The following is a 26,841-nucleotide window of genomic DNA, read 5'->3' as shown; positions in this document are numbered from 1 at the left end:
GATAGAGCAAAGGGGAAGATACAGTGGACAGAATATAGTTAGGAATACTTTATTGTCACATGTGACTAGGCACAGTGAAATTCTTTGCTTACATCCACTATGTACACAAATAGCGGCCTCCTATGGCGCTGACAAAGTTACAAAGCTCCCCCTTTTGTCCCCCCCCCCCCCCCCCCCCCCTTCAATAGTTCCCCCACTCTGGGTCCCCATTGTCCTTTGTCCCACATTTCTCAGTACTCAACATTGTTACGCTTTGTAGTGCATCGGTTCCCAAAACAAAGTCCAATGTCCTCAATGGGGTAGAGCTGAATTAGACAGTCCCGAGCAGGATAATCTAGTTTAGTTTAGTACAATTTATTATCATGTTTACTGAGGTACAGTGAAAAGCTTGTGTTGCATGCTATCCAGTCAATGGAAAGACAATGCATGATTACAATCGAGCCATCCACAATGTACACTACGTGATAAATGGGAATAACGTGAATAACGTTTAGTGCTGTAACTCTAAACTAAACATAACATCTACAATTTTCCACTTTCACACAGGTGGTAGTGAGTATATAGAACAAACTGCCCGAGGAGATAGTTGAGGAGGTATTATAATAGCCCTGTCCCACGGTACGAGTTCATTCCAAGGGCTCTCCCGAGTTAAAAAAAAAATCAAACTCGTGGTAAGCACGGAGAATGAACGTAGCGGGTACGTCGGAGCTCGGGGACGTCTTTTCGCGGCTCGTAATGCTAACAGCAGGTACTCGGGAAGACTCGCTAACGGCAGGTAAACACGGGAAGACGCATGAAGAATTTTCAACATGTTGAAAAATGTCCACGAGAGCCCCGAATACCGACGAGTGGCCATTACCGTAAATCTCTGAGTTTGATTCAGGGCAAACTCGGGAGAGCTCTTGGAATGAACTCGTACCGTGGGACAGGGCTTTCACTACATTTAAAAGACGCTTGGACAGTTACATGGAGAGGAAAGGGTAATTGGGATAAGGGCAGGTGGGATGAGCATAGATGAGGCATCTTGGTCAGCATGGGCAAGATGGGCTGAATGGTCTGTTTCCATGCTGTACGACTCTATGGCAATTATCCTAGTACCATACAGCTTAAGTTTGATTTCTATTGCAAATTTATAACAGGAATGATTTTTATAAATTTATAAAAAATAATTTGTAATCTATTACAAATCTCTGAGTGTAGAGTTACTGAGAATTTAGAGAGGAGTAACTGATGATTTATATATTCACAATGTATAGGAGCAGAATTAGGCCATTCGAAGTCTACACCGCCATGCAATCATGGATGATCTATTTTTTCCTTCTCAACCCCATTCTCCTGCCTTCTCCCCGTAACCATTGACATCCTTACTAATCAAAAATCTGTCAATCTCCAACTTAAAAAAATGACTTGACCTCCACAGCCGTCTGTGGCGTTGAATTCCACAGATTCACCACCCTCTGGCCAAAGAAATTCCTCATCGCCTTTTTAAATGTACATCCTTTTATTCTGATGCTATGGCCTCTGGTCCTAGACTCTCCCACGAGTGGAAACATCCTCTTCACATCCATTCTATCCAGGTTTAAGGTAAGGTTTAAAGTGAAGAAACTGAAGAAGCAATCATTCCAAGCCCTAGTTTTGCATCAGAGGTTTACCAGCAAACCATTACCCACACAGATTACCTGCATCTACAGTATTTCCCCACAGTACAGAATTTGTTGCCATGCCAATTGTTATTGCCCATATAAACAGCAATGAGTCACATTGCAACTCGTTATGACCCGGATTACACTGCCTGAAATGAGAGCAGAAAGGAGCAGCTACTTTTAAATGGGGAATGTGATAAACACTTGAAAAATGGTTAATAAAAATCGAAGGAATAAGGAACAGCAGATGCCGGTTTCCAAAAAAGAAACACAAAATGCTGGAGTAACTCAGCAGGTCAGTCAGCATCCCTGGAGATCATGGATATGTAACGTTTTGGGTTGAGACCATTCTTCAGATTTAGGAAGACTCCAGTCTGAGCCAAAACATCACCTATCCATGTTCCCCAGAGGTGTTGCCTGACCCACTGAGTTATTCTGGCAATTTGTATACATAAAATATTGCTGGGGTTTTATGTCATGGACACCTGATTTGTGCCCTGCTGATGATTCTATCTCGTTTCACCATGAAACTGTGGTATACCTATTTAGAATCAGAGTCATACAGCATGGAAACAGCTCCTTTGGCTCAGTTTGTCCATGCCGATCAAGATGTCCCATCGAAGCTAGTCCCGTTTGGCCCATATTCCTCTAACCTTGCCTATGCATGTACTTGACCAAATTCTTCTGTAGTACTTGCCTCAATGACCTGATCTGGTATGGGAAAGGATTTTGGGAAGTGGAACTAAATGGATTGCTATTTCACAGAGTCAGGATGAAAGAGTTTCCTTTTTGAATCTTACAATTTTAAGTAGCAAGGGGAAGCTGAGATATTCTGCTGTGTTTAGGGTCCCCTGAAGGGAAGGATGAGAAGAAACATAATATTGCACATGTATATAGCACAAAGCAGGTCCTTCTGTCTACTGAGTCCATCTACATACCACTGATTCCACCACTCACTTACTCACACTAGGGGCAATTCACATCGGCCAATTGATCTACCAGCCCTCATGTCTTTGGAATGAAGGAGAAAACCAGGGCCACCAGGAAGAAACAGTGACTGGCAGAGGGTGCAAACTCCACACCGACAGCATCGGACCTCAGAATCGAACCTGGATCTCTGTTTCTGTGAGGCAGTGGCTCTACCAGCTGCGCCTCTGTGCTAACCCAATGATGATTGTCGGTCAGCCAACTGCTAGTGACATTGTGAGGAGAGAGTTAAAGCTAAAGGATCCACCTATATTTTCTATCCCAGGATATTTCTATATGGGCCAGCCATGCTAAAAGGTGTTGGGCTCTAGAATTCCCACATTAAACTTCTTTAGACATTAGAGATACAGCACGGAAACAGGTCCTTCGGCCCATCGAGTCTGCTCTGACCAGCGATAATCTCATACACTAACACTATCCTACACATGTATATATCCTAGGGACAATTTACAATTTTACCGAAGCCAATTAACCTACAAATCCGCACATCTTTGTAGTGTGGGAGTAAACCGGAGCACCCAGAGGAAACCCACGTGGTCACAGGAAGAACATACAAAATCCGTACAGACAGCACCCATAGTCAGGATCGAACCCGGGTCACTGATGCTGTGAGGCAGCAACTCTACTGCTAAGCCACTGGTCCGTCCTTTAAGATGTACTTATTTTGAAGAGCTGTTTGCATGGATACAGGCCCTTCAGCCCAACTTGTCTATGCTGACCAATTTGCTGAACCAGGGTAGTGTCACTTGATTGTGCGTTGCCAACATTCCTCCAGACGTTTCCTATCCATGTGCCTGTCCAAGCATCTTTTAAACATCGTAACTGTATCCACCTCTACCATTTACACTGGCAACTCGTTCCAGAAACACATCACTCTCCTTTTAAACCTTTCCCCTCTCAGCTTAAATCTATACCCTCTAGCTTTATACTCTCAAAACCCGGGAAGCAAAATGTGGCTATTCAATTTACCTATGCTCCTCATGATTTTGTAAACTGCTGCAAGATCACCCCTCAACCTCCTGTGCTTCAGGGAAGAAAGCCCTAGTCTATCCAGCCTCTTCTTATAATTCAAACATTTCAGACCTGGTCATGTTCTTGTAAAGATTTTATGCACCCTTTCCATATTAATGACATTCCAAAACAATGTGGGATGTCTTCAAGTTATGAGGAAGGGTCTCAACCTGAAATGTCACCTATCCACGTTCACCAGAGATGCTGCCCGAACCTTTGAATTACTCCAGCACTTTGTGTCTTTTTTGTAAACTAGCATCTGCAGTTCCTTGTGTCTGCCTTGAGATTTTGACAGATGAAATATAAATGCATTTGAAGGGATCACATAAGAGAATATAAGGGAATTGCTCGCAGTGTCAAAGGAGTGGATGCGAAAGTGGGATAATATGGAACTCGTGTGCACAGGCTTGATGGCCAACATACTTGAATCATTCAGCAGGTCAGACCACATCTGTGTAATAAAAAAACTAATACTCAGATCTCAGTGGGTCAAAAAAAACAACATACTGTTGTAGCTAAATTTTGGTTGGAAAGATGGAGAGAGACAAGTTTTGTTCTGTAGTTACAGAACAGGAAAGGTTTTGCACGGCAGAAATCGGGCAGATGATAGCCTGAGATGGTAACCTTAAGTAGAGCAGTGGTAATGAAAGCAAGCAGACTTACCGATCGAAGACGGCATCTCTCCCCACTGCATGACTGTCTCCTTTATGATCCGTCCGTAGGTATCGATGTAAACCCCTTCATCTTCGTAGCAAACCAGCAGCTCCATCCCGTTAGTGTTTGGAAGGATGATTATAGCGTGTGGCTGAATGCTGCCTTGAATCTGAATCAGAGGTTCACGGGAGAAATGTTACTACTTGGCCAGCAAATTAACTCCACAGCAGTGGCAAACACACAGCGAGCACACACAATTTAAGCACAAGATTGTTAGCAACACTATTCATCACTTAGGGTTTTTAGTCCCATTTGCAGGAAACAGTGAGAGAGAGAGATCACATTGCTTTTTTCACTCCACTTGCCAGGCTGTGTGTTTCTACGTGAACACAGGAATCCCATTTCTCAGCAGCCACTATCCTCAGCATCAGGACAGGCATCCACAGTCGGAGGGCAATTTTCATCCGCTGCCTTATTATTCTCATGAGGTATGTGTGATGAGAGCAAAGGCAGTGAGTGAATTTCAATCGCCCAGCTTGCTAACAACACAGCGATGGTTGACGGCAAGCCGGCTTAATAAAGGCTTCCTTGCCATCAGGTGATGTCCAAGGCAAGCTAGCCTGTCACTTGGGGATGCCCACGCCAGCAGCATGCCGCGTAGCGTCGAGGCACCGGAGGGGGGTGCTTTATTTTTGGAACCCATCAAAGCCGGGAGCGTGGAAATAACAAGGGCAGATCAACCAAATTAGTCCGCCTCAGGCTACTGTGCTGAGCAGAATGTGTTGCTGCACTCGAGGGATGTTAACCCTTTCATTCCTCCACTACAAACTTCCTCCTGTACTGCACGAGGCAGTACAGTCAACCCTCGCTATAACGGATCATGGGGAGTTGGGAGGGGGGGGGATGGTGTCGTGTTGCCGATTGTCTGCTATATCTGAGTAAGGGACTATCATATGTAAGAAAGAACTACAGATGCTGGGTTAAATCGAAGGTAGACAATAAATGCTGGAGTAACTCAGCGGGTGAGGCAGCATCTCTGGAGAGAAGGAATGAGCGACGATTCGGGTCAAGAACCTTCAGTCTGAAGAAGGGTCGGGACCCGAAACGCCACCCATTTCTTCTCTCCAGGGATGCTGCCTCACCTGCTGAGTTACTCCAGCATTTGAGTCTATAAGGGACAATCATTGCATGTAGCAGAAACAAATAACTGCAGATACTGGTTAATACAGAAAAGGACACAAAATGGTGGAGAAACTGAGGCACAAATTGCGGGAGACTTTCTCTCCCCAAACCCATGACGTGATTTCACTGGAATATAGGCTACACAATTAGAAATAATGATGAAACAAAAAATATATATTTCTCAGTGCTATGCCAGAAAAGTCATTATTTTTCTTTCTAGTTTGACAACAAAGGGCGGCACAGTGGCACAGTGGTAAAGTTGTTGCCTTAAGGGCCTGTCCCACTTGGCGATTTTTTCGGCGACTGCCGGCGTCGTTTCAGTGTCGCCAAAAGATTTTGAACATTTCAAAATCCAGCGGCGACACAAAAAAATGTTGCAACACTTGAAAAAAACACCGCGGGTCATACGTCATCATGTCGCAAATTTTTCGGTGACCTGATATGTCAGTCAATCATGCCGTCTGTCGCCGTAAAAATTGGCAAGTAGGACAGGCCCTTTGAAGCGCCAGAGACCCTGGTTCAATCCTGACTACGGGTGCTGTCTGTACAGAGCCTGTACATTCTCACAGTGACCGCGTGTGTTTTCACCGAGTGATCTTGTTTCTCTCCAATGGCGTGCAGGTCTGCTGGTTACTTGGCTTCGGTAAAATTGTAAATTGTCCTTAGTGCTAGTGCATGGGGTGATCACTGGTCTGCGCGGACTCGTTGGGCCAAAATACAGCCTGTTTCCACGCTGTATTTCTAAAGTCTAAAGTACTCAACGGGTCATGCAGCATCTCTGGATAGGCGGCATTTCATGTTGGGATCCTTCAGACTCTCGGTCTGGAACTGGGCATGGAATCCAGGAATCGGAATTCCATTATAAGGAGGTCGATAATAATGAGTTTACTGTATTAATATTTCAATCCAACAGGCTTTAATTTTCAAGAATTGCTGCAGTTCACTGCTAGTTAACGTACCTGCATCATTATCCATCCTCGGTCTCTGGAGATGCTGCCTGACCCGCTGAGTTATGCCAGTGTCATTTTTTTTAGCATCATTAAGGACACGGAAGGGCAACAGTTTGGGTCAGGATCCTTCTTCAGACTGAAGGTACCGACCCAAAACGTCGCCTGACCCGCTGAATTACTCAGGCATTTTGTGTTCTACGCAAGATTCCAGCATCTGTAGTTCCTTGTGTCACTTGATTATTAGTCCAGGTCTTTGGATCAACAGTTCAAGTCTCTAGAATACCACTCGAACTCTCTGAATTAATAGTCGATTAACTCAACATAATCCCCGAGTGGGATATATTCCCAACATTACAGCCCGATCGTTCAGTGTAAAATCAAGATGCACTTTGACAAAGGAAGACGGCAGCACAGAGGCTCAGCAGTAGAGTTGCTGCCTTACAGCGCCAGAGACCTGGGTTCTATCCTGACTACAGGTGCTATCTATCTGTATGGAGTTTGTACGGTCTCCCTGTGACCTGTTTGGGTTTTCTCCAGATGCTCCAGTTTCCTCCCACATTCCAAAGATGTACAGTTTTGTAGGTTAATCGGTTTTGGTAAAATTGTAAAATTGTCCCTTGTGAGTAAGCTGCCAGAGGAGGTAGTTGAGGCTGGGACTATTCCATCATTTAAGAAACAGTTGGACAGGTACATAGATAGGACAGGTTTGGAGGGTTATGGACCAAGCGCGGGCAAGTGGGTCTTGGGTAGAAACATAGAAATTAGGTGCAGGAGTAGGCCATTCGGCCCTTCGAGCCTGCACCGCCATTCAATATGATCATGGCTGATCATCCAACTCAGTATCCCGTACCTGCCTTCTCTCCATACCCCCTGATCCCCTTAGCCACAAGGGCCACATCTAACTCCCTCTTAAATATAGCCGCGATATTGGTTGGCCGATGTGAGCGAGTTGGGCCGAAGGGCCTGTTTCCACACTGTATCACTCTATGACTCTACAGGCTAGTGTACAGTCGATGCAGACTCGGTGGTCTGAAGGGCCTGTTTCCATGCTGTATGTCTAAACTAAACAAATCTAAACTAAACTAAAAGATAATCTCAAATTTTCTTTCCCCAAATACAATGGATCCTTTAAAGTTTTGATCAGCTATTTTTAAGGCGGAGATTGATAGATATTTGATTAGCACTGGTGTCGGGGGTTATGGGGAGAAGGCAGGAGAATGGGGTTGAGAGGGAACGATAGGTCCACCATGAGTGGACTTGATGGGCCAAATGGCCCAATTCTGATCCTACAATTTATGAATTTATGAACATGCCAAATTTATTTGATGCAAGGAAGATGTTGTAAACATTCATGTAATAATGAAATCAAGCCACTATAGTGATGGGGGACGTGGGACGTGTGATGGTCTCTGTGCCTGAGCTCTGTGACACAGATCAGACGACCTGTTTCAAGGACCCAGGGACAGAGTCGCATCACGTAAGTCTATTGCCAGGGGGAACAGTTATGTCTGTTTCAGAGGTTGCCTGGGCCCTCATTTTAATGCCTCATCTGACAAAGTATACTGTCGGGCTACATCACATCTCAGTTTCTGAACAGCTCTGCCCAAGAGAGCAAGAACTTGCAGAGAGTTGTAGATGTAGTGCAGTCCATCACACAGACCAGACTCCCCACCATTGACTCCATCGAAACTTCATACTGCTTTGGAAAAGTAGGCAACATTATTAAAGACGTCACATTCTGGTCATTCCTTCTCCTCCCTGCTCCCGTCTGGCACAAGTTACAGGTCTCTCCGTTGCCGGACCAGGAGGTCCAGGAACAGCTTCTTCCCTGCGGCTGTCACACTACTCAACACTGTACCTCGGTGACTGCCAATCACACCCCCCATCTCCCCCGGACACTCCTCCCACAGGAAAAACACTATGACTGTATGCATGTAAATAGATTTATTTATTGAAATCATATTCTATGTCGCTCTTCCAGGGGGATGCTAACTGCATTTCGTTGTCTCTGTACTGTACACTGACAATGACAATTAAAGTTGAATCTGAATCTGAATCTGAAGATACTGAAGCTTGAAAGTGCACTCCACCAGACTCGGGGACAGCTTCTTTCCCTCTGTTATCAGGCTTCTGTATGGTCCGCCCATAAGCTAGGGTACTGTCCTTTGCACCTCACCCCATTGAGCGCATTGGACTTTGTCCATGGAACTGGTGCGCTACAATGCTGAGAGCTATATTCTGCACTCTGTATCTTCCCCATTGCTCAAACTATTGTATTGGAGTGTGATTTAATTGCATGTATGTGTAGTATTATCTGATCTGATTGGGTTGCATGCAAAACAAAGCTTTTCACTGTATCCTGGTACACCCCAGGACAATAATAAACTAAACCTGAACCTGAACAATAGAGATGTTAACAGACTGAAACATAGCAAAGGGTTAATGGGAAGATAGGCACAAAAAGCTGGAGTAACTCAACGGATCAGGCAACATCTCTGGAAGAAAGGAAAAAGTGACGTTTTAGGTCGAGACCCTTTTTCAGACCCGAAACATCACCTCTTCCTTTTGTCCACAGATACTGCCTGACCCGCTGAGTTACTCCAGCTTTTTGTGTCTATCTTCGGTGTAAAGCAGCATCTGCAGTTCCTTCCGACAGAAAGGGTTAATGTTTTTTTTCTTAAAAGGGTCAGTAGAACAGCAGGCAGAGAAAACTCATGTAGTTGAAGACAGTTTAATGTGAACTTTTGTGAAGTTTGTTGCTTTGCAGTTGATTTATTCAGCAAATGTTATTGGCAAGGCATCCTGCCAGACCTTGGGTAGTGAGGGATTTCCAGAGGGGATCTTGGTGTTCCATCATAGACTGAGGTTCAGTTCCCAGTGATCAGAAAGAGTTTTGCGCTGCAAGACTATTGTGGACCACAGGTAGATATATATCCTGCAATGAAGACAAGAGGCATATCCTTGCAGAGAATAAGTGGTTGAGGTCAGAAACCTATCACCCTGAAAACGTTAAAATTAATTAACTGAACCTGTTACCATTTGAAGAATTAATCAACTAGATTGTACAGAATTATCAGAGATGCAAGGAACTGCAAATTGCTGGAATCTTGGCGTAGAACAAAAAGTGTGGGAGGAACTCAATGGGTCTGGCTGTATCTGTGGAGGGAACGGATAAGTGAGGTTTCTGGTCAGGACCCTTCAGACTGTAACAATTCGGGTCGGGCCCCTTCTTCTGACTGACATTTTATGTTGGGACTCTTCTTCAGACTACAGAGAAGGATCTCGACTCCAAATGCTGGCATTGTCTAATCCCTCCCAAGATATTGTCTGATGGGAGGGATTAGACAGCATTGTATGCATTGCATTCTTTCATCACTTTGTGTTATGCAAGATTATTGATGGTTTGTCAGGGTTCAACACATAGAGTTAAAGTACAGGTTAGCCAAAATCCATTTAAAGGACAAGAATGGCTTGAGGGTCTGAATGGCTGTTCATGTCTTTCTAGTTTTTTTATGAACTTGTGCAGAATTGAAAAGTAAAGAAAAACATTGATAATCACAATGTGAGCAGGATGTATACATGTACACTTTGTACATGCAGGCACACAATTAACGCAGCCATGGTTAATACATGTAGTTCTTCAACAGAGCACTGATGTGTTAAAAACAAGACTCTAAATTTAATTATACAGCTTCAAGGGTACGAGTCAAATTTTCACCTCCCACAGTGAACAGGGATTGAATGGCCAAACCGATAAATTTCGTAGACATTGTTAAGTATGAACAGAATATTCGAATTTGTAACAAGTGTAGTGTTGTTATTCATACAATTGTCGTTTCCTTCACATCGACCTTCAACACTGTTGTCCCTCAGGGTTGTGTGCTCAGTCCCATGCTCTACTCCCTGTAGACCCATGACTGTGTGGCCAAGTACAACACTGACTCGATCTTTAAGTTCTCTGATCATTCCACCGTCATTGGCCGGATCTACAACAATGATGAGATGAGGTATAGGAAAGAGATCGAGAATCTTGTGTTATGGTGTCCTGACCCCGGGTGCTGACTATGTGGAGTTTGCACAATCTCCCTGTGACCACGTGGGTGGTCCTGTTCCTCTCACATTCCAAAGATGTGCGGGTTTGTAGGTTAATTGGCCTCTGTAAATTAACCCCTATTGTGTAAGCAGTGGATGAGAAAGTAGGATAACATAGCACTAATGCAAACAGGTGATCAATGGTCAGCATGGGATGAAGGGCATGTGACCATACTGGATGTACAAAACTAAGACCCTCTGTGTTACCAAGAGTAGGGGAATCTAGAACCACGGGACAGAGGGGAAAGATTTAATACAATACTAAAGGGCAACTTTTTTACTCCAAGGATAGTGGTTATACACAATGAATTGCTAGGTGGAAGTAGTCGAAACTGGTACAGGTATTATCACAACATTTAAAAGACACTTGGATGGATGGAATTTAGATGTACTTTGATCAAAGTGGTTTAGAAGGACATGGGCCAAATGCAGGCAGGTGGAACTAGTGTAGATGGGGCATCTTGTCGGCATGGGCAAGTTGGGCCGAAGGGCTTGTTTCTGTGCTGTATGACTGTTTATTGTACATTCTCTTTCCAGAATAGTGATATTCTTGCATGCCTTTTCACAGATACTACCTGACCTACTGAATGTCTAGTAATTTCTGTTTTCATACTAGCCTCACTGATTTTGCTGAAATTTTGATGGACAGCAAGCCCCAAGGTTAAAAGCTGAACAATTAAAAAAATATATTAACTGTATTAAGCATTAATGTAGTAACATCAAAAAGCATAGCTCCCAAAGTATGATCAGTGCTTTTTTAATGTAGGGGAAAAGAGGCCGGTACACACATAGAAACATAGACAATAGGTGCAGGAGTAGGCCATTCGGCCCTTCGAGCCTGCACCACCATTCAATATGATCATGGCTGATCATCCAACTCGGTATCCTGTACCTGCCTTCTCTCCATACCCCCTGATCCCTTTAGCCACAAGGGCCACATCTAGCTCCCTCTTAAATATAGCCAACTAACTGGCCTCAACTACCTTCTGTGGCAGAGAATTCCAGAGATTCACCCCTCTCTGTGTGAAAAATGTTTTCCTCATCTCGGTCCTAAAAGATTTCCCCCTTATCCTTAAACTGTGACCCCTTGTTCAGGACTTCCCCAACATCGGGAACAATCGTCCTGCATCTAGCCTGTCCAACCCCTTAAGAATTTTGTAAGTGATTGATGAACATATGTCACACAACTAGAAACATTCAGTAGGTCAGGTAGTATCTGTGGAAAGGCCTGAAAACAAAAGAATGACATTAAAATGGTGCTGGTATGCTGTATAGGTGTGTACCGTCAGAGAATTAACACCGATTGACAATGTGTTAGAATGTATTACATTCACAGGTGGCTGTATTTATGGGATTGTCCTTACATAAGAAGAGGTTAGCATTTTTGTTTTAAAGGTAACTAGTGTAGATCATCCAAAACATGTTCTAAATGAATCAGAGTATGCATCCATTGCCAAACCCCTCTTGTGCTGAGAAGTGACTTTGGAACTGGGGCCAGTGATGTGGATTCAATATACAAGGCAGATATATGATGCTTCTAACACGAGTGTCCACTTGTTGCAACATCAACACCCCAAAGCTAAACCCCTCACGGGATGTGGACTGCTAAAAGGTCAGAAGTTCTTACGTGAGTTGGAAGGTAGATGTCATAAACTGTTCCCGAATCAACGTCAATGGCGTGGAACCCTGAAGTAGAACCATAGATTGCCTTCAGTCTCTGGCCTTCCTCAACTGTGAGATCCACTGCCAGCGGTTTATGTGGGAGAGACGAGAATGACTGCAAGAGAAAAGACAGCTTGACTACATTGGGTAATGCAACACACTACACACACACTACACAACACACACACTACACAACACACACACTACACAACACACACACAGCACACACAATACACACACTCAACAAAACACACACACCACACCCACTACACACACACCACACAACACACACACTACACAACACACACACTACACACATACACACACTACACAACACACATACACACACACTACACAACACACACACTACACAACACACTACACACCACACACACTACCACACACACACTACACACCACACACACACTACACACACACTACACACACACTACCACACAACACACACACTACCACACACACTACCACCAATGCAGCTTAACAACCAGAATATTGACGAAACTGCCTCTACTTTGGTATGGGCTGGAACTGCTCGAGGAGGAGTTGTTTCTACATCATCATCATCAAAGTGCACATTCCCAGCAAGGCATCTCTGGAAAAAAAGGATAAAGGGCCTGTTCCACTTTCACGACCTCTGCCGCATTTGCCCTTTGACTCATACTCGCAGTATGGTCATCACAAAGTCGTAGGTAGGTGGTGATGCTAGTCGTAGGTACTCGTGGCATCAAGTAGGTTGGGGTGTTTTTTTCTAGCACGATGAAAAATATCCACGAGTAAAAAAGGTTGTGAATTAGGTTGTGAAAGTGGGACAGGCTCTTAAGTAACATTTCGGGTTGTGACCCTTCTTCAGGCAAAAGGTTGAGTGGAGGGAATTGGAGGTAAGAAAAGGCCAGATCGAAGCAAAGCCAGCAACAGATGACCAAGGAAGGGTGGAGCCCATAATGGCCCATTGTTAGCTGGGGAAGAGGTGATAACGAAGGGATACAAGGATGCGCACAGTGGAACTGTTGGGGGGGGGATGGAATGCAGGGGTTACTTGAAATTAGAGAAATCAACATAAATACTGCAGGGTCGTAAGCTGCCCATGCAAAGTATATTCCTCCAATAACATGGGCCTCACTCAGACAGTGGCGGACGCCCAGGGCAGAAAGGTCAGTATGGGGATGAGAAGGCAGTTAATATGTTTGGAAACCGGGGGATTGCTTATGTAAGGCGGAGTGAGTGTAAATATTTAGTGAAACGATCACTCAGTCTGCGCAGTCTCATCGACATATAGGAGCCCACACTGAGAACGGCGGATACAGTAGATGAGGTTGAAGATACTATACAATAGAACTTTATTTATCTCAGGAGGGAAATTAATTCGCCAACAATCATAAAAAACGCAAAATCCATGAAAATAAAGTGACGAGTGGAAAGGATTGGGGATGTGCAAAGATGGGGGGGGGGGGGGGGGGGGGGGAGGAGAGTCAGTCTCAGTCTACCCCACAACAGAAGGGGGAGGAGTTGTACAGTTTGATAGCCACAGGGAAGAAGGATCTCCTGTGGCGTTCTGTCCTGCATCTTGGTGGAACCAGTCTGTGGCTGAAGGTACTCCTCAGGTTGACCAGTGTGTCATGGAAGCGGTGAGCTGTATTGTTCAGGATGCTCTGCAGTTTGAGGAGCATCCTCCCTTCCAAGATCCCTCCCATGAATCCAACTCCACCCCCAGGACAGAGCTAGCCTTCCTGATGAGTTTGTTGATCTTATTGATGTCCCGGTACCCCGGCACACAGCAGTGAAAAAGATGGCACCGGCCACCACCGATTTGTAGAACATCTGCAGCATCTTACTGCAGATGTTGAAGGAGCGGAGCCTTCTCAAAAAGTACAGCTGCTCTGTCCCTTCTTGTACAGGGCCTCAGCGTTCCTGGATCAGTCCAGTTTATTCCAGAGATACTCCAAGGTATTTGTACGCCTTTGTAAACTGCACATCCACACCATTGGTGGAGACAGGGGACAGGGCTGCTTCTCTCCTATAGTCTACCAGAAGAAGGTGCAAGTGAACCTCTGCCTCACATAAAAGGACTGCCGGGGCTCTGGATGGTGTCGAGGGAGGAGGTATAAGGACAGGTGCAGTTGCAGGGGGACGTACGTGGGGAGGGGTGGTTTGGATGGGAAGGAATGAGTTAACCCTCTCATGCCAGAGCAATGCTCTCATGACTGACCAGCCTGTCGCATGGCAGGAGTGAAATTGTTAGAGTTTGCCATTCTGATGAAAGATCATCAATCTGAAATATTAACTCTCTCTTAATCTACCTTTGCTGCTTATCATACTGAGTGTTCCCAGCATTTCCTATTTTTAGTTAAAATTAGAAATGCTCTTTTGGGCTATTAATAGTTTATTGGCTTTTTATGACTTGCTTGTTCTAATAAATCCACTTATATCCACAATTTATGTTCAGAACAGAGAGAACATCCAGTGTGCCATTTAAGTACATTTAATTGCTAAATCTAACCAAACAGGTTCAAACTCAGAGAATTCTTGTATCTAGTAGCATTGAGTTGCTGCCTTACAGCGCCAAATACTCTGGTTCGATCCCGGCTACAGGTTCTGTCTGTATGGAGTTTGTCCATTCTCCCTGTGACCATGTGGGTTTTCTCCAGGTTCTCCAGTTTCCTGCCACGTTCCAAGTATGTGCTAGATTGTAGGTTAATTGGCTTTTGTAAATTGGGATAACATAGACCTAGTGTGCAGGTCGATGTGGACTTGGTGTGTCAAAGGGCCTGTTTCTATGCTGTATCTCTAAACTAAAACTAAACTTATACTTCACACATCTCATGAAATAATTGTTAGAACTTGCATTTATCTAGAAACTTAATGCACCTCGCAAGCAAAGTACTATCTTTAACTACTCAGACAGCAAGGTGGCACATTGGTAAAGTTGCTGCCTTACAGTACCAGAGACTCGGGTTCAATCCTGACTATGGGTGCTGCCTGTACGGAGTTTGCACGTTCGCCCTGTCACCATGTGAGTTTTCTCTGGGTGCTCATCCCATACTCCAAAGACGTACAGGTTTGTAGGTTAAATTGTCCCTAGTATGAGGAGGTTAGGGTACGGGGTGATCGGTGGTCGGCACAGACTCGGTGGGCTGAAGAGTACGGAAAGTAAAGCCTATTATCAACCCGCATGTCTTTGGAATGTGGGAGGAAACTGTCAGGATTGAACCCAGGTCTCCGAAGCTGTAAGGCAGCAACTCTACCGCTGCACCACCGTGCTGCCCCTGTCGAGTTGGTGCAGTTGAGTACCAAGAGACTCCAATGCCCACTCCATCCTGGAGCTCATCTCTGTTCCAGGTGCAGAGCAGGGTGCGCTGGAGATGGTGGAAGTGCTCTTTAAGCCTGGGAGGGCAGGGCAGGCATATGGAACTGCTTTACCCTATTTAGAAAGCTGAGCGTGCTTTCATTATTTAACTTAGCTTGCTGTATTTTAATCTTTTAAATTATTTTAGTGTGGTTTCAATAAATTGTGCATATCCTTACTTTAATTTTTAAAACGCTTTATTTTTTAAAATTATTCAAAGCTATTTGAGTGGTTTTTAAATGTCTCTATTTTGAGAAGTGCTAAAAGGCCTTTGACAGCCAGCAAGCTTTCAATCGCCATCAGTGTCCTTGGTGTGGAGTTTTGGAAGTTGCTACTTGAGGACCACTTGCCTCCTTCCACACACACAACATCTGTCGGTTGAGTGGAGTCAATGCTCCACATCTGGCGGAGTTGAAGTCCCATTTAAGGCCACAAGGAATTGCAAATGCTGGAATCTTGAGCAAAGCACTAAGTAACTCAGCAGGACAGGCAGCATCTCTGGATGACATGGATGGGCGATGTTTTGGGTTGGTGCCCTTCTTGAGGCCCGAATGGAAACATCGCCTTTGCATTCAGGGATGGCATTGTGGCGCAGCGGTAGAGTTGCTGCCTGACAGCGCCAGAGACCCAGGTGTGATCCTGACTATGGGTGCTGTCTGTATGGAGTTTGGACATTCTCCCTGCTACATGGGATAGTGTTAGTGTGCCGGGATCGCTTGTAGGCGTGGATTCATGGAAGGGTCTATTTCCGTGCTGTATCTCTGAAGTAAACTAAACATTTCCTCCACAGATGCTGCCTGATCTGCAGGGGTACTGCAGCACTTTGCGTTTTGCTCAAGATTTCGGCAGCTGCAGTTCCATGTCTCTCCGTGTTGCATTTTATATTCCTTTTTTAGGATAACCCAAAGTTTGTCAGAGTGAAGAAGAAAGGTCCTACTTCGAAACAGACTATAGAAAGGTCATGACCAAAACAGGTTGACGAAGGGTCAAAATGGAAAATAAAAAGCAAAATGAAAGTGTTGTTTGTTGATCTAAGAAAGCAAGGGAGTGAATACAACCCTGTCCTCATTAATGGAGCTGCTGTAGAGATGGTCAAGTCCTGAGCAATTAATATGACTAACAACCTAACCTAGTCCCTTCACACTGATGCAGTAAACCTGTAAACATCAGTGTGTTTACTTTCTTAGGCATCCAAGAAGTTCAGACGTGTGCACAAAGATTTTCTTAAACGTCTACAGATGTCCTATGGAAAGTGTTCAGACAGGATGTATCTCAGCCTAGTGTGACAACTACACTGCCCTTGACCGCCTGAACCTGCAGAGAGTGGTGAACACAGCCCAGTCCATCACTCCCAGTTGGCTATTCCGTTACGGCACTTTGGTGATTTCTTGCACTAATTTGTTTTGCATTACATTCTTGCATCATTTTGCTGGTTTCCACTCATCATTGTACATATTGTACATTGTACATATATTGCTGATTTGCTTGCTGCATGTAAGAATTTCATTGTTCCGTTTCAGGACATATCACAACAAAACACTCTTGATTCTTGATTTATCATGACCATGCATATTGTTTACTTTGCAAGCTTCATGTGCACAAATAATTTCATTGCACATTGGTGTATTAACCCGACATATCCAAAAGCCGCTTAAAACTAATCTGATTTGATCTGGCAATGCCCCTCTATCTTTCAGTAAGATCACCCCTTATTTTTCGAAACTCCAGTCAAGAGTGATTTTTTGTCATATGCCCCAGACAGAACAATGCCGAAACATCGCCTATTTCTTTTCTCCATAGATGCTGCCTGACCCGCTGCGTTACTCCAAAACTTTGTGTCTAAAACGTTTTAACCTGTTGTTAACAAAACAACTCTTCCATCTTTGGAATCTGCCAAATTAATTTTGTCTGGACAATTTCCAAAGCCAACAAGGATGTACAGTATAGCTCGAGACAACCTTGTGCTCGAAAGGCATTTTTATCATCATTAGTCAACAATAATAAAACAACCTTCTTGCAGGAAAGGAAATCTTTGCTCTGGGATTCACTTTCTTATGGAAATGAATTGTTCCCTTGCGCTGGGAGTGACTCATCGTTGGATGAGTTGATGTTACTCATTATTCTCAAGCTCACTGAACGTTGCCCAGCAGGTAGAACGAACTCCAGCAGTTGGTCTTTATAGTGAAGCTGTAAATGCTTTGCCTGTGAATTTTAATGCTGTTGAGTTTTGCTTTAGTTGTGGCCAGGCCACAAATGGAGCATTGAAACCACACGGGATGTGCCGGTCTCAGCAACGGTGGCACAGAACAGATTCGGCAAAATGATCACGGAATAAAGGAACTCACTGGCAGTGGATGAAAAGAGTCAAAGAGTGTAGAAACAGGCCCTTCAGCCCAACTTGCCCATGCCGACCAACATGCCCCATCTATACTAGTCCTACCTGCCTGCTTTTGGCACATTCCCCTCTAAGCCTATCCTATCCATGAACATGTCCAAATGATTTTTCAACGTTGTGATAGGACACACCTCAAATACTTCATCCGGCAACTCGTTCCATATGCCTACCACACTTTGTGTAAAGAGATTGCCTCTCAGGTTCCTATTTAATCTTTTCCCACTCACCTTAAACCTACATTCTCTGGTTCTCCGGGTAAAATATTCTGTATATTTACCCTATCTATTCCTCTCATGGTCTTATACACCTCTATAAGACTGCCCCTCATCCTCCTGCGCTCTAAGGAATAAAGCCCAAGCTTACCTAACATCTTCCTATAGCTCAGGTCATCGAGTCCTAGCAACATCCTCGTAAATCTTCTCTTCACCCTCTCCTTCAGCCTCTCCAGCTTGTCAACATCCAGACTTGTCTCCTTGGAGCAGAGATGAAGCAGAGGAGACCAGATACTACACCCTGTGGCTTGAGTTTAAACCAATAATATTATTATCCAAAAACAGATGTTGTCAAGCTGGAAAGGGTACAGAGAAGATTAATGAGGATGTTGCCAGGACTCGAGGCTATCTACACTAAGGGGGCACAGTGGTGGGTTTGTAGGTTAATTGGCCTCTGAAAATTGCCCCTAGATGAAAGGGAGTGGTTTTGTGTTAGACTTGTTCCTGAAACATGAATCTGTACATTCTCACTGCAGATTCTTACTAACTTGAAGCCTAGATTCCAAATGCATGAATGTTATTGTGTAGTAAGGAACTGCAGATGCTGGTTTAAACCGAAGATAGGCACAAGTTGCTGGAGTAACTCAGGGGGACAGGCAGCATCTCTGAAGAGAAGGAATGGGTGATGTTTCGGGTCTGAAGAAGGGTCTCGACATGAATTATATTTGTACTTTTAAATGTCTTCACCTGCAAAGACTTTAACCCAGACTCTCTTGAAACTGCGGGGATCATAGTGTTAGGTGTCACATTTAATGCCATATCCCTTCAAACCCTGCTCAGTAGACTCAAAAAACTTAATTGTGACTTGTTCTTGTGGCCTGTTCCACTTCTCAACTCTGTTAACCTACAGCAAATAAGGCAAGGAATTAATAGACTCGGAAAGTGGAGCATTTCTAAACCAATACATTGCAGAATCCTTAGCACAGATAGACCAAAGGGAGCGCTGTGCTGAATAATTAGGCCAAGTTACATATAATATGAGATGGCTTATATTATGTAGTTCAATTCTCTACAGCACCATTTTATTGTTAATGAGGTTTGCTATTAATATAATCCATGAACATTTTTTCGCATGGATCTGTGTTCATTTACTGACCACATCACAACAGGTCTCATTGACAGATAGCTCACAAAAAGAGCCACAGGGAGACGGTGAGAGATTATTTATTGCAAAAAGTGCAGGAGTAACTCACTGGGTCAGGCTACATCTCTGGAGAAGATAGACACAAAATGTTGGAGTAACTTAGCGGGTCAGGCAGAATCTCTGGAGAAACAAAATAGGTGACATTTCGGGTCGAGGCCCTTCTTCAGACTGAGAGTCCCACACATAATTTAGGAGGATGCTAGGAGACTGCAAGGTGACTTGGATAGGCTGGGTGAGTGGGCAAATGTTTGGCAGATGCAGTATAATGTGGATAAATGTGAGGTTATCCATTTTGGTGGCAGGACAGGGGTCACAGCTTAAGGATAAGGGGGAAATCCTTTAAAACTGAGATGAGAAGAACTTTTTTCACACAGAGAGTGGTGAATCTCTGGAACTCTCTGCCACAGAGAGTAGTTGAGGCCAGTTCATTGGCTATATTTAAGAGGGAGTTAGATGTGGCCCTTCTGGCTAAGGGGATCAGGGGGTATAGAGAGAAGGCAGGAAGGGGTACTGAGTTGGATGATCAGCCATGATCATATTGAATGGCGGTGCAGGCTCGAAGGGCCGAATGGCCTACTCCTGCACCTAATTTCTATGTTTCTATGTTTCTATAAGATAAACACAAAATGCTGTAGTGGCTCAGCAGGTCGTCAGTCAGTATCTCTGGAGTAAAGTAGGTGATGTTTCGTGTTGAGAAGCTTTTTCAGACTGTGTGGGGGGCGGGGGGTGGGTGGAGTCTGAAGAAGGTCCTCGACCCAAAATGTCTGTCGTCTATCCATGTTCTTCAGAGATGCGGCCTGACCCACTGATTACTCCAGCACTTTGTGTGTTTCATTGTTCCCGTCTCCTGCCTGACATCCCGAGCATTTCCAGTGTAGGTGATAGTTTGGGTTGGGACTCCTCTTCAGACTGATCATGGTGGGGGGGGGGGGGCAGAAACATCATGGCTCGTGAATCTACTTCAGACAAACCAGCATCTGCAGCTGCTCACGTCTCAAGAATATTGAATGCATCAACTGATGGCTGTTATGTTGCTGTTGTGTTTGCCCTTATTGCCAGGGAGCCTTGTTATCCACTCACTGTGGGAATGTGCACAAGTAACTGATACACACTGGTTTACCTCAGGGCAGGTAGGCTCACGGCCTTCAGATTATATCAGCCATTTGATCTTGACAGCATCCTTGTTGCTGCAGCCTGACAGATGCCCAGCAGAGCAGGCAACTACATCAAGGACTGCCGTTACTGCTCTTCCACACAACTAACCACGACATTCAGGCCTGTGGCCTGCTGTATCCACCGTTGTTCCAGTGCTTGAACCGTGATGAATTGTGTACATTAACCTACATTTATAAGGAGTAGTGTATTGCCATGTTAACATGACATGCCCATCTCAAGCCCAAGGCCACTAACAAACTATAAATCATCATAGAATATAATATTTAGAACAGTAGGGCAGAGGGACAGGCCTTTCGGCCCATATTGTCTGTGCTGAACATGATGTCAAGTTAAACTCCCTACTGCCTGCACCTGATACATATCCTTCTAATCCTTTACTTTAGACTTTACAGATACAGCACAAAAACAGGCCCTTCAGCCCATCGAGTTCTTGCCGACCAGCGATCATCCCTTACACTGACACTATCACAAACACTAGTGACAATTCACATTCTACCAAAGCCAATTAGCCTACAGACCTGTACGTCTTTGCAATGTGGGAGGAAACCAGTGCACCCAAAGAAAACCCATACGGTCACAGGGAAAACGTACAAACTCCACACAGACAGTGCCCATAATCAGGATTGAACCTGGGTCTCTGGCACCGTAAGGCAGCAACTCTACCGCTACACCACCCTATTCCCTGCATATTCATGTACCTATTTTAAAACCTCCTAAATGCCATTATCATATTTACCTCCGCCTTCTTCACCACCACCATCCTTTGCAGCGGGTTCCAGGCATCCACCACTCCCCGTGTACAAAACTTGCCCACACATCACCTTTAAATTTGCCCTCTCTCACCTTAAATCTGTGCCCTCTAGTATTTATCATTTCAACCCTGGGAATAAGGTTTTGACTGTCTACCCTATCTATACGTCTCATTATTTTATAAACTACTAACATGTATTCGCTCAGCTACCCACGCTCTCAAGAAAACAATCCATGTCTATCCAACTTCTACTTCTAACTAATATTCTCTAATCTGGGCAGCATCTGGTAAACCTCTTCAGCCTCCTCTCCAAAGCCTCCACAACACTTCCGATAACAGGGTGACCAGAACTAAGACCATAAGACTTCGGAGAAGGATTAGGCCGTTCGGCCCATGGCAGATCTATTTCTACCTCTCTATCCCATTATCCTGCCTTCTCCTCGTAAATTCTGAAACCCTTCCTATTGCGCATCATAATGAACACAATACTTCAAATGCAGCCGAACCAAAGGTTTATAAAGATGCAGCATGATTTCCTGACGCATATACTCAATGCCCTGTCTGATGAAGGCAAGTATACTTTATCACACCTCTTGTGTTTCAGCTTTCTGGGAACAATGGATTTAGAACTAGTCAATCCTTCATTGTTGAATGAATGGAGGAATAAGTTTACTGGCCAAGTATGTACACATACAAGGAATTTGCATTGGTGCTCCGCTCCCAAGTAACATCACGACATACAGTAAACCATTAAGAATAAAGCATTAAGAATAAAACATTATAGTTTAAACATGTGAATGAAATAAAATACCAGAGCAAAAGGAGGCTACAGACTTTTGGTTATTGAGTAGTAGAGCTACTACTTGTGGGAAAAAAACTGTTTTTATGTCTGGCTGTGGCAGCTTTGACAATCCTGAGTCGCCTTCCAGAGGGAAGTGATTCAAAGAGTTTGTGACTAGGGTGAGAGGGGTGAGAGATGACCTTAACCATTCGCTTCCTGGCCCTTGCAGTGTACAGTTCGTCAATGTGGGGGGAGGAAAGGTTGCAGCCAACAATCGTTTTAGCTGATCGAATGATTCACTGCAGCCTCCAGATGTCGTGCTTGGTGGCTGAGCCAAACCAGACCATGATGGAGAAGGTGAGAACAGACTCTACGACGGCCGTATAGAATTGGACCATCATTGCCTGTGGCAGATTGTGCTTCCTCAGCTGCCGCAGGCAGTACATCCTCTGTTGGGCCGCTTTGACTGTGGAGTCGATGGCACCCCCCATTTAAGGTCCTTGGAGATGATGGTTCCAAGGACTCCACGGATGTGACTGTGATGTTGTTAATGGTGAGTGGGTGGAAGGGAGAGGGAGCTCTCCAAAAGTCTACAATCAATTCCACTGTCTTAAGAGCATTGAGCTCCAGGTTGTTACGAAGGCACCAGGATGCCAGCTGTGACACTTCCTGTCTGTAGGCAGATTCCTCCCCATCCTGGATCAGTCCAATCAGGGTTGTGTCATCCGCAAACTTGAGACCCCAGACGGAGGAGTCTGTGGCGGTAGAGTCGTTGGTGTAGAGAGAGCTAAGGAGAGGGGAGAGTACGCAGCCTTGCGGTGCTCCTATGCTGAGGGTCTGCGGGTCCGAGATGTGCTTTCCCTGCCTCACATGCTGTTTCCTGTCTGTCAGGAATTTGGTAATCCACTGACAGAGGGGTTCAGGCACAGTCAACTGGGAGGGTTTCGCGTGTAGTAGCTCTGGCACAATGGTGTTCAATGCAGAGCTAAAACCCACAAACAAAATCCTTGCACATGTCCCCTGTGGTGCTGGAGGATGAAGTGAATGTCCATTTATGTGGTAACAAGTTTCCCTGAAAATAATCTTACCTTAAATGCCATAAATTTGTGGTATGGTTTTGGGGCCCAGGCGTACACTTCAACAGAATTCTTCAGTGCAATAACTAAGAATTTTATCCTTTCATATTTAACTGTCAAAAAAAAAGAGTTCATGTAACAATAATTTTAGTGTTACAATTTAGTATTACAATTAATTGAAACAGCAAGGTACACGATGCAATTCAGTAACATGTTAATCTGTGGTAATCTTATTATAGTTTATTACAAGACCAAGGGGACCCGTTGTGTCCATGTCACACAGGAGGGCTGGTCCCCAAACGCAATATTCCATCACTCACCCATAGCCCCCAACTGCGCAGAAGCGGCTGACGGGTTCCTATTGTGACGCCAGAGATCCCCATTGTGACGCGAGTCACGGCAACCCTCCCCAAATGCGCCTTGCCATCCCTCTTCCTACCCATCCCTCTTCCTACCCCTATCCTCCTCCATTCCCCCGTCACCCCCAGCGCTTCCTCCCCTCCTCTTCCTCCCTCTTCTTTCCCATCTTCTCCTGCCCTCCACTCTCCCTCCCTCTCCTTTCCCCTACCCTCAGCCTCCCTCCCTCCATATCCCCTCCCTACTCCCCTTGACATCATTGTGAGGTGGAAGTTGCTGTGTTTTCTGTATTTTTTCTGTAAATGAGATCCCATTGTGATGTTATTGTGGGGTGGAATGCTGCTGATGGGCAATTTATGTAAATAAGATCTCATTATGATGTCATATGCTGCTAACTGCCAGTGCAGATGGAAGATATTTTTTGTCAAAGTGGAGTTTTGTAAAGTTTAAAATCTGAATAACATAAAATATACCATCAATCTGAACAAAACTTGATACAACACACCACAGGACAATGGTGAGTAGGGTGGGCCAAAAATTGTTGTGCTATCGTATACCGTTTTGGCGTAATTTCAGGATCACACCCCGTGCAGACAGACAGACATAGAAACAAACAGAGTTTTAGTAATATATACTAGACCAACTGGGACCCGTTGTGTCCTGGTCACACGGGATGTCTGGTCTCCCAACGCAATATTCCCCCACTCACCCATTTCCCCAACTGGAGGCCTGGTCCACCAAAGCAACCCGTTCCTCAAGGCCATATTCCACCACTCACCCATTTCCCCAACACAATATTCCACCACTCACTCGGAGCCCCCAACTGCACAGGAGCTGCTCATGTGGCCTTATTCAAAATTCAGTGTACTGTGACTTTAAAATATTTTAAAACATGCACCCTCCCTCCATGCTGCCAGGAATATAAAAAAAAGGGATAGCAGCATTGTAGCTTGCAATTGCACTTCCCAGTGCTGGCAGCCTGGCAGGACTCAGTGTGCTGAGATTGCAACATTATAGCATTGTGAAGTCATAGCTGCAGATATAGCTGCAGAGTGACGAATTTCTTCTCAAATATTAACTTTTTTTAAATGAAAAAATGTGAAATATAACATTAATCTGAACAAAACTTTATACGAATGACGGCGGGACAAAGGTAAGTGGTGCAAAAATATTTGCGCTATCGTGTACCGTTTTGGCGAAGGTTCGAGATCACATGGAATTGCATAGATAGATAGATAGAAACAAGATGAAAGTTTTAGTAATATATAGATAGAATGTCACGTGTACCGAGGTACAGTGAATAGCATTTTTATTGCGTGCTGTCCTGTCGTTGGAAAGACCATACATGACTACGATCAATGTCCACAGTGTACAAATACAGGATAAAGGGAATAACATTTAATGCAAGATAAAGTCCACTAAAGTCTGAGTAAAAATAATCTGATAATCTCCAGTGAGGTGGATGGGAGGTTAGGACCGCTCTCTAGTCGGTGAGAGGACATTTCAATTGCCTGATAATAGCTGGGAAGAAACTGTCCCTGAATCTGGAGGTGCGCATTTTCAAACTTCTCTACCTCTTGCCTGATGGAAGAGGGGAGACGAGGGAGTGACCAGGATGAGACGTCATTGATTATGCTGGTGGCCTAATCTTAAATCATATAGTAATCATAAAGTAATTTCATAAAGTCCTAACATAATTCAAGAAGAGTTTTTAATGTTAGCAGTGATTGTTTTCTCTGGAACACCGAAGGTTGAGGGAAGACCTGACAGAAGTATTTAAAAATATGAGAGGCACTGAGGATTGCTTTTACACTCTGGGACTGAGGTGGAATCACTCATGTATTAGTGGTTGACCCTAACCACATGGCAGGGTGCATATTAAGGTCAGTTAAAGATCAATTTCTCAAATGAACCTGAAATCTATATTACATCGAAACACAAGAGACTGCAGATACTAAAGTCTTGAGTTAAAAACAAACTGATGAAGGAACTCAGTGGGTTACCTGAAGGTCAAAATTTGATATTGGGTCCAGAATATAGATCATAGAAAAGTACAGCACAGGAACAGGCCCTTCACTCACAATGTCCATGCCTAACAAGATGCCAAGCCAATCTAATCTCGTCTGCCTGCACATGATCTATGTCCCCCCATTGCCTACATATTCATGTCCCTTTCCAAAAGCCTCTTAAATGTCATTATTTCAGCCCCAACCAACGCCCCAGATAATGCATTCCAGACCCCACCACCCTCAAGTTGACTTGCACATGTCCATTAAACTATCCCCTTCACCTTACAGCTATTCCCACCAGTGATGAACATTTCCACACTAGGAGAAAGGTTTTGACTGTCTACCATATCTATGCCTCTCATAAAAGGTTCTGACTGTCTATCCTATCTACATCTCCTTTCCCACTCTATCTACTTGTGTTGCTACATTCTAGGAGGTATGGACCTGAGCCCCAAGATGGAATTTAGTTTAGTTTAGTTTAAAGATAAGCGTGGAAACAGGCCCTTTGGTCCACCGGGTCCGCGCCGACTAGCGATCGCCGCGCATTAACACTCTCCGACTCACACACTAGGGACAATTTTCACATTTTCACCCAGAGAGTTGCAAATTCACCCAGAGAGTTGTGAATTTGTGGAATTCTCTGCTTCAGAAGGCAGTGAAAGCCGATTCACTGGATGCATTCAAAAGAGAGTTAGGTAGTGCTCTTAGGGCTAGTGGAGTCAAATGATATGGGGAGAAGGCAGAAACGGGGTACTGATTGTGGGTGATCACATTGAATGGTGGTGTTGGCCGAAGGGCTGAATGACCTACACCTATTGTCAATGTATCTATGTATTTGCCAAGCCAATTAACCTACAAATCTGTACGTCTTTGGAGTATGGGAAGAAACAGAAGACCTCGGAGAAAACTCACGCATGTCATGGGGAGAATTTACAAACTCCGTACAGACAGCACCCATAGTCGGGAACGATCCCGGGTCTCTGGCGCTGAAAGCTCTGTAAGGCAATAACTCTACTGCTGCACCACCGTGCTGTCCCAAATTATTCCTTGTTGCTCTGGAAGAAACAGTTATTGTTTCTATTGGGCTAGATGTCTCTGTTGTGGAATATACGACTGGGATTCAACCTAAGTAAATCCCATTAATTAGGAACAGCATTTTCCCCTCTGTTCTCAGGCTTTTGAATGGTCCTTCCATAAGCTAGGGTACTGTCTGATTCACCTCTACTCCATCATGGTCTTTGGATCTTGTCTCTCGAACTGATGCGCTACAATGCTGAGAACTATATTCTGCACTCTGCATCTTCTCCTTTGCTCTACCTATTGTATTTGAGCTTGACG

At 44.5% G+C, this 26,841-nt stretch overlaps 1 protein-coding gene across 1 annotated transcript in view; it reads right to left on the bottom strand.

Moving 5' to 3' along the window:
- Positions 1–26,841, bottom strand: part of si:zfos-2326c3.2 (mitogen-activated protein kinase kinase kinase kinase 4) — a 280,480-nt gene that overhangs the window by 16,305 nt on the left and 237,334 nt on the right. Inside the window, exons 27-29 of the mRNA XM_055644013.1 lie at positions 23,150–23,250; positions 12,147–12,296; positions 4,305–4,464 (exon numbers count right to left, since the gene is read on the bottom strand). Of these exons, the coding sequence (XP_055499988.1) occupies positions 4,305–4,464; positions 12,147–12,296; positions 23,150–23,250 (411 nt within the window). The remainder of the gene's footprint in view (positions 1–4,304; positions 4,465–12,146; positions 12,297–23,149; positions 23,251–26,841) is intronic.

This window comes from Leucoraja erinacea, chromosome 12 (assembly GCF_028641065.1).
Source record: "Leucoraja erinacea ecotype New England chromosome 12, Leri_hhj_1, whole genome shotgun sequence".
NCBI lineage: Eukaryota > Metazoa > Chordata > Chondrichthyes > Rajiformes > Rajidae > Leucoraja > Leucoraja erinaceus.
The sequence above is the reverse complement of the archived record's forward strand: the minus strand, read 5'-3'. Positions and strand labels throughout refer to the sequence as shown.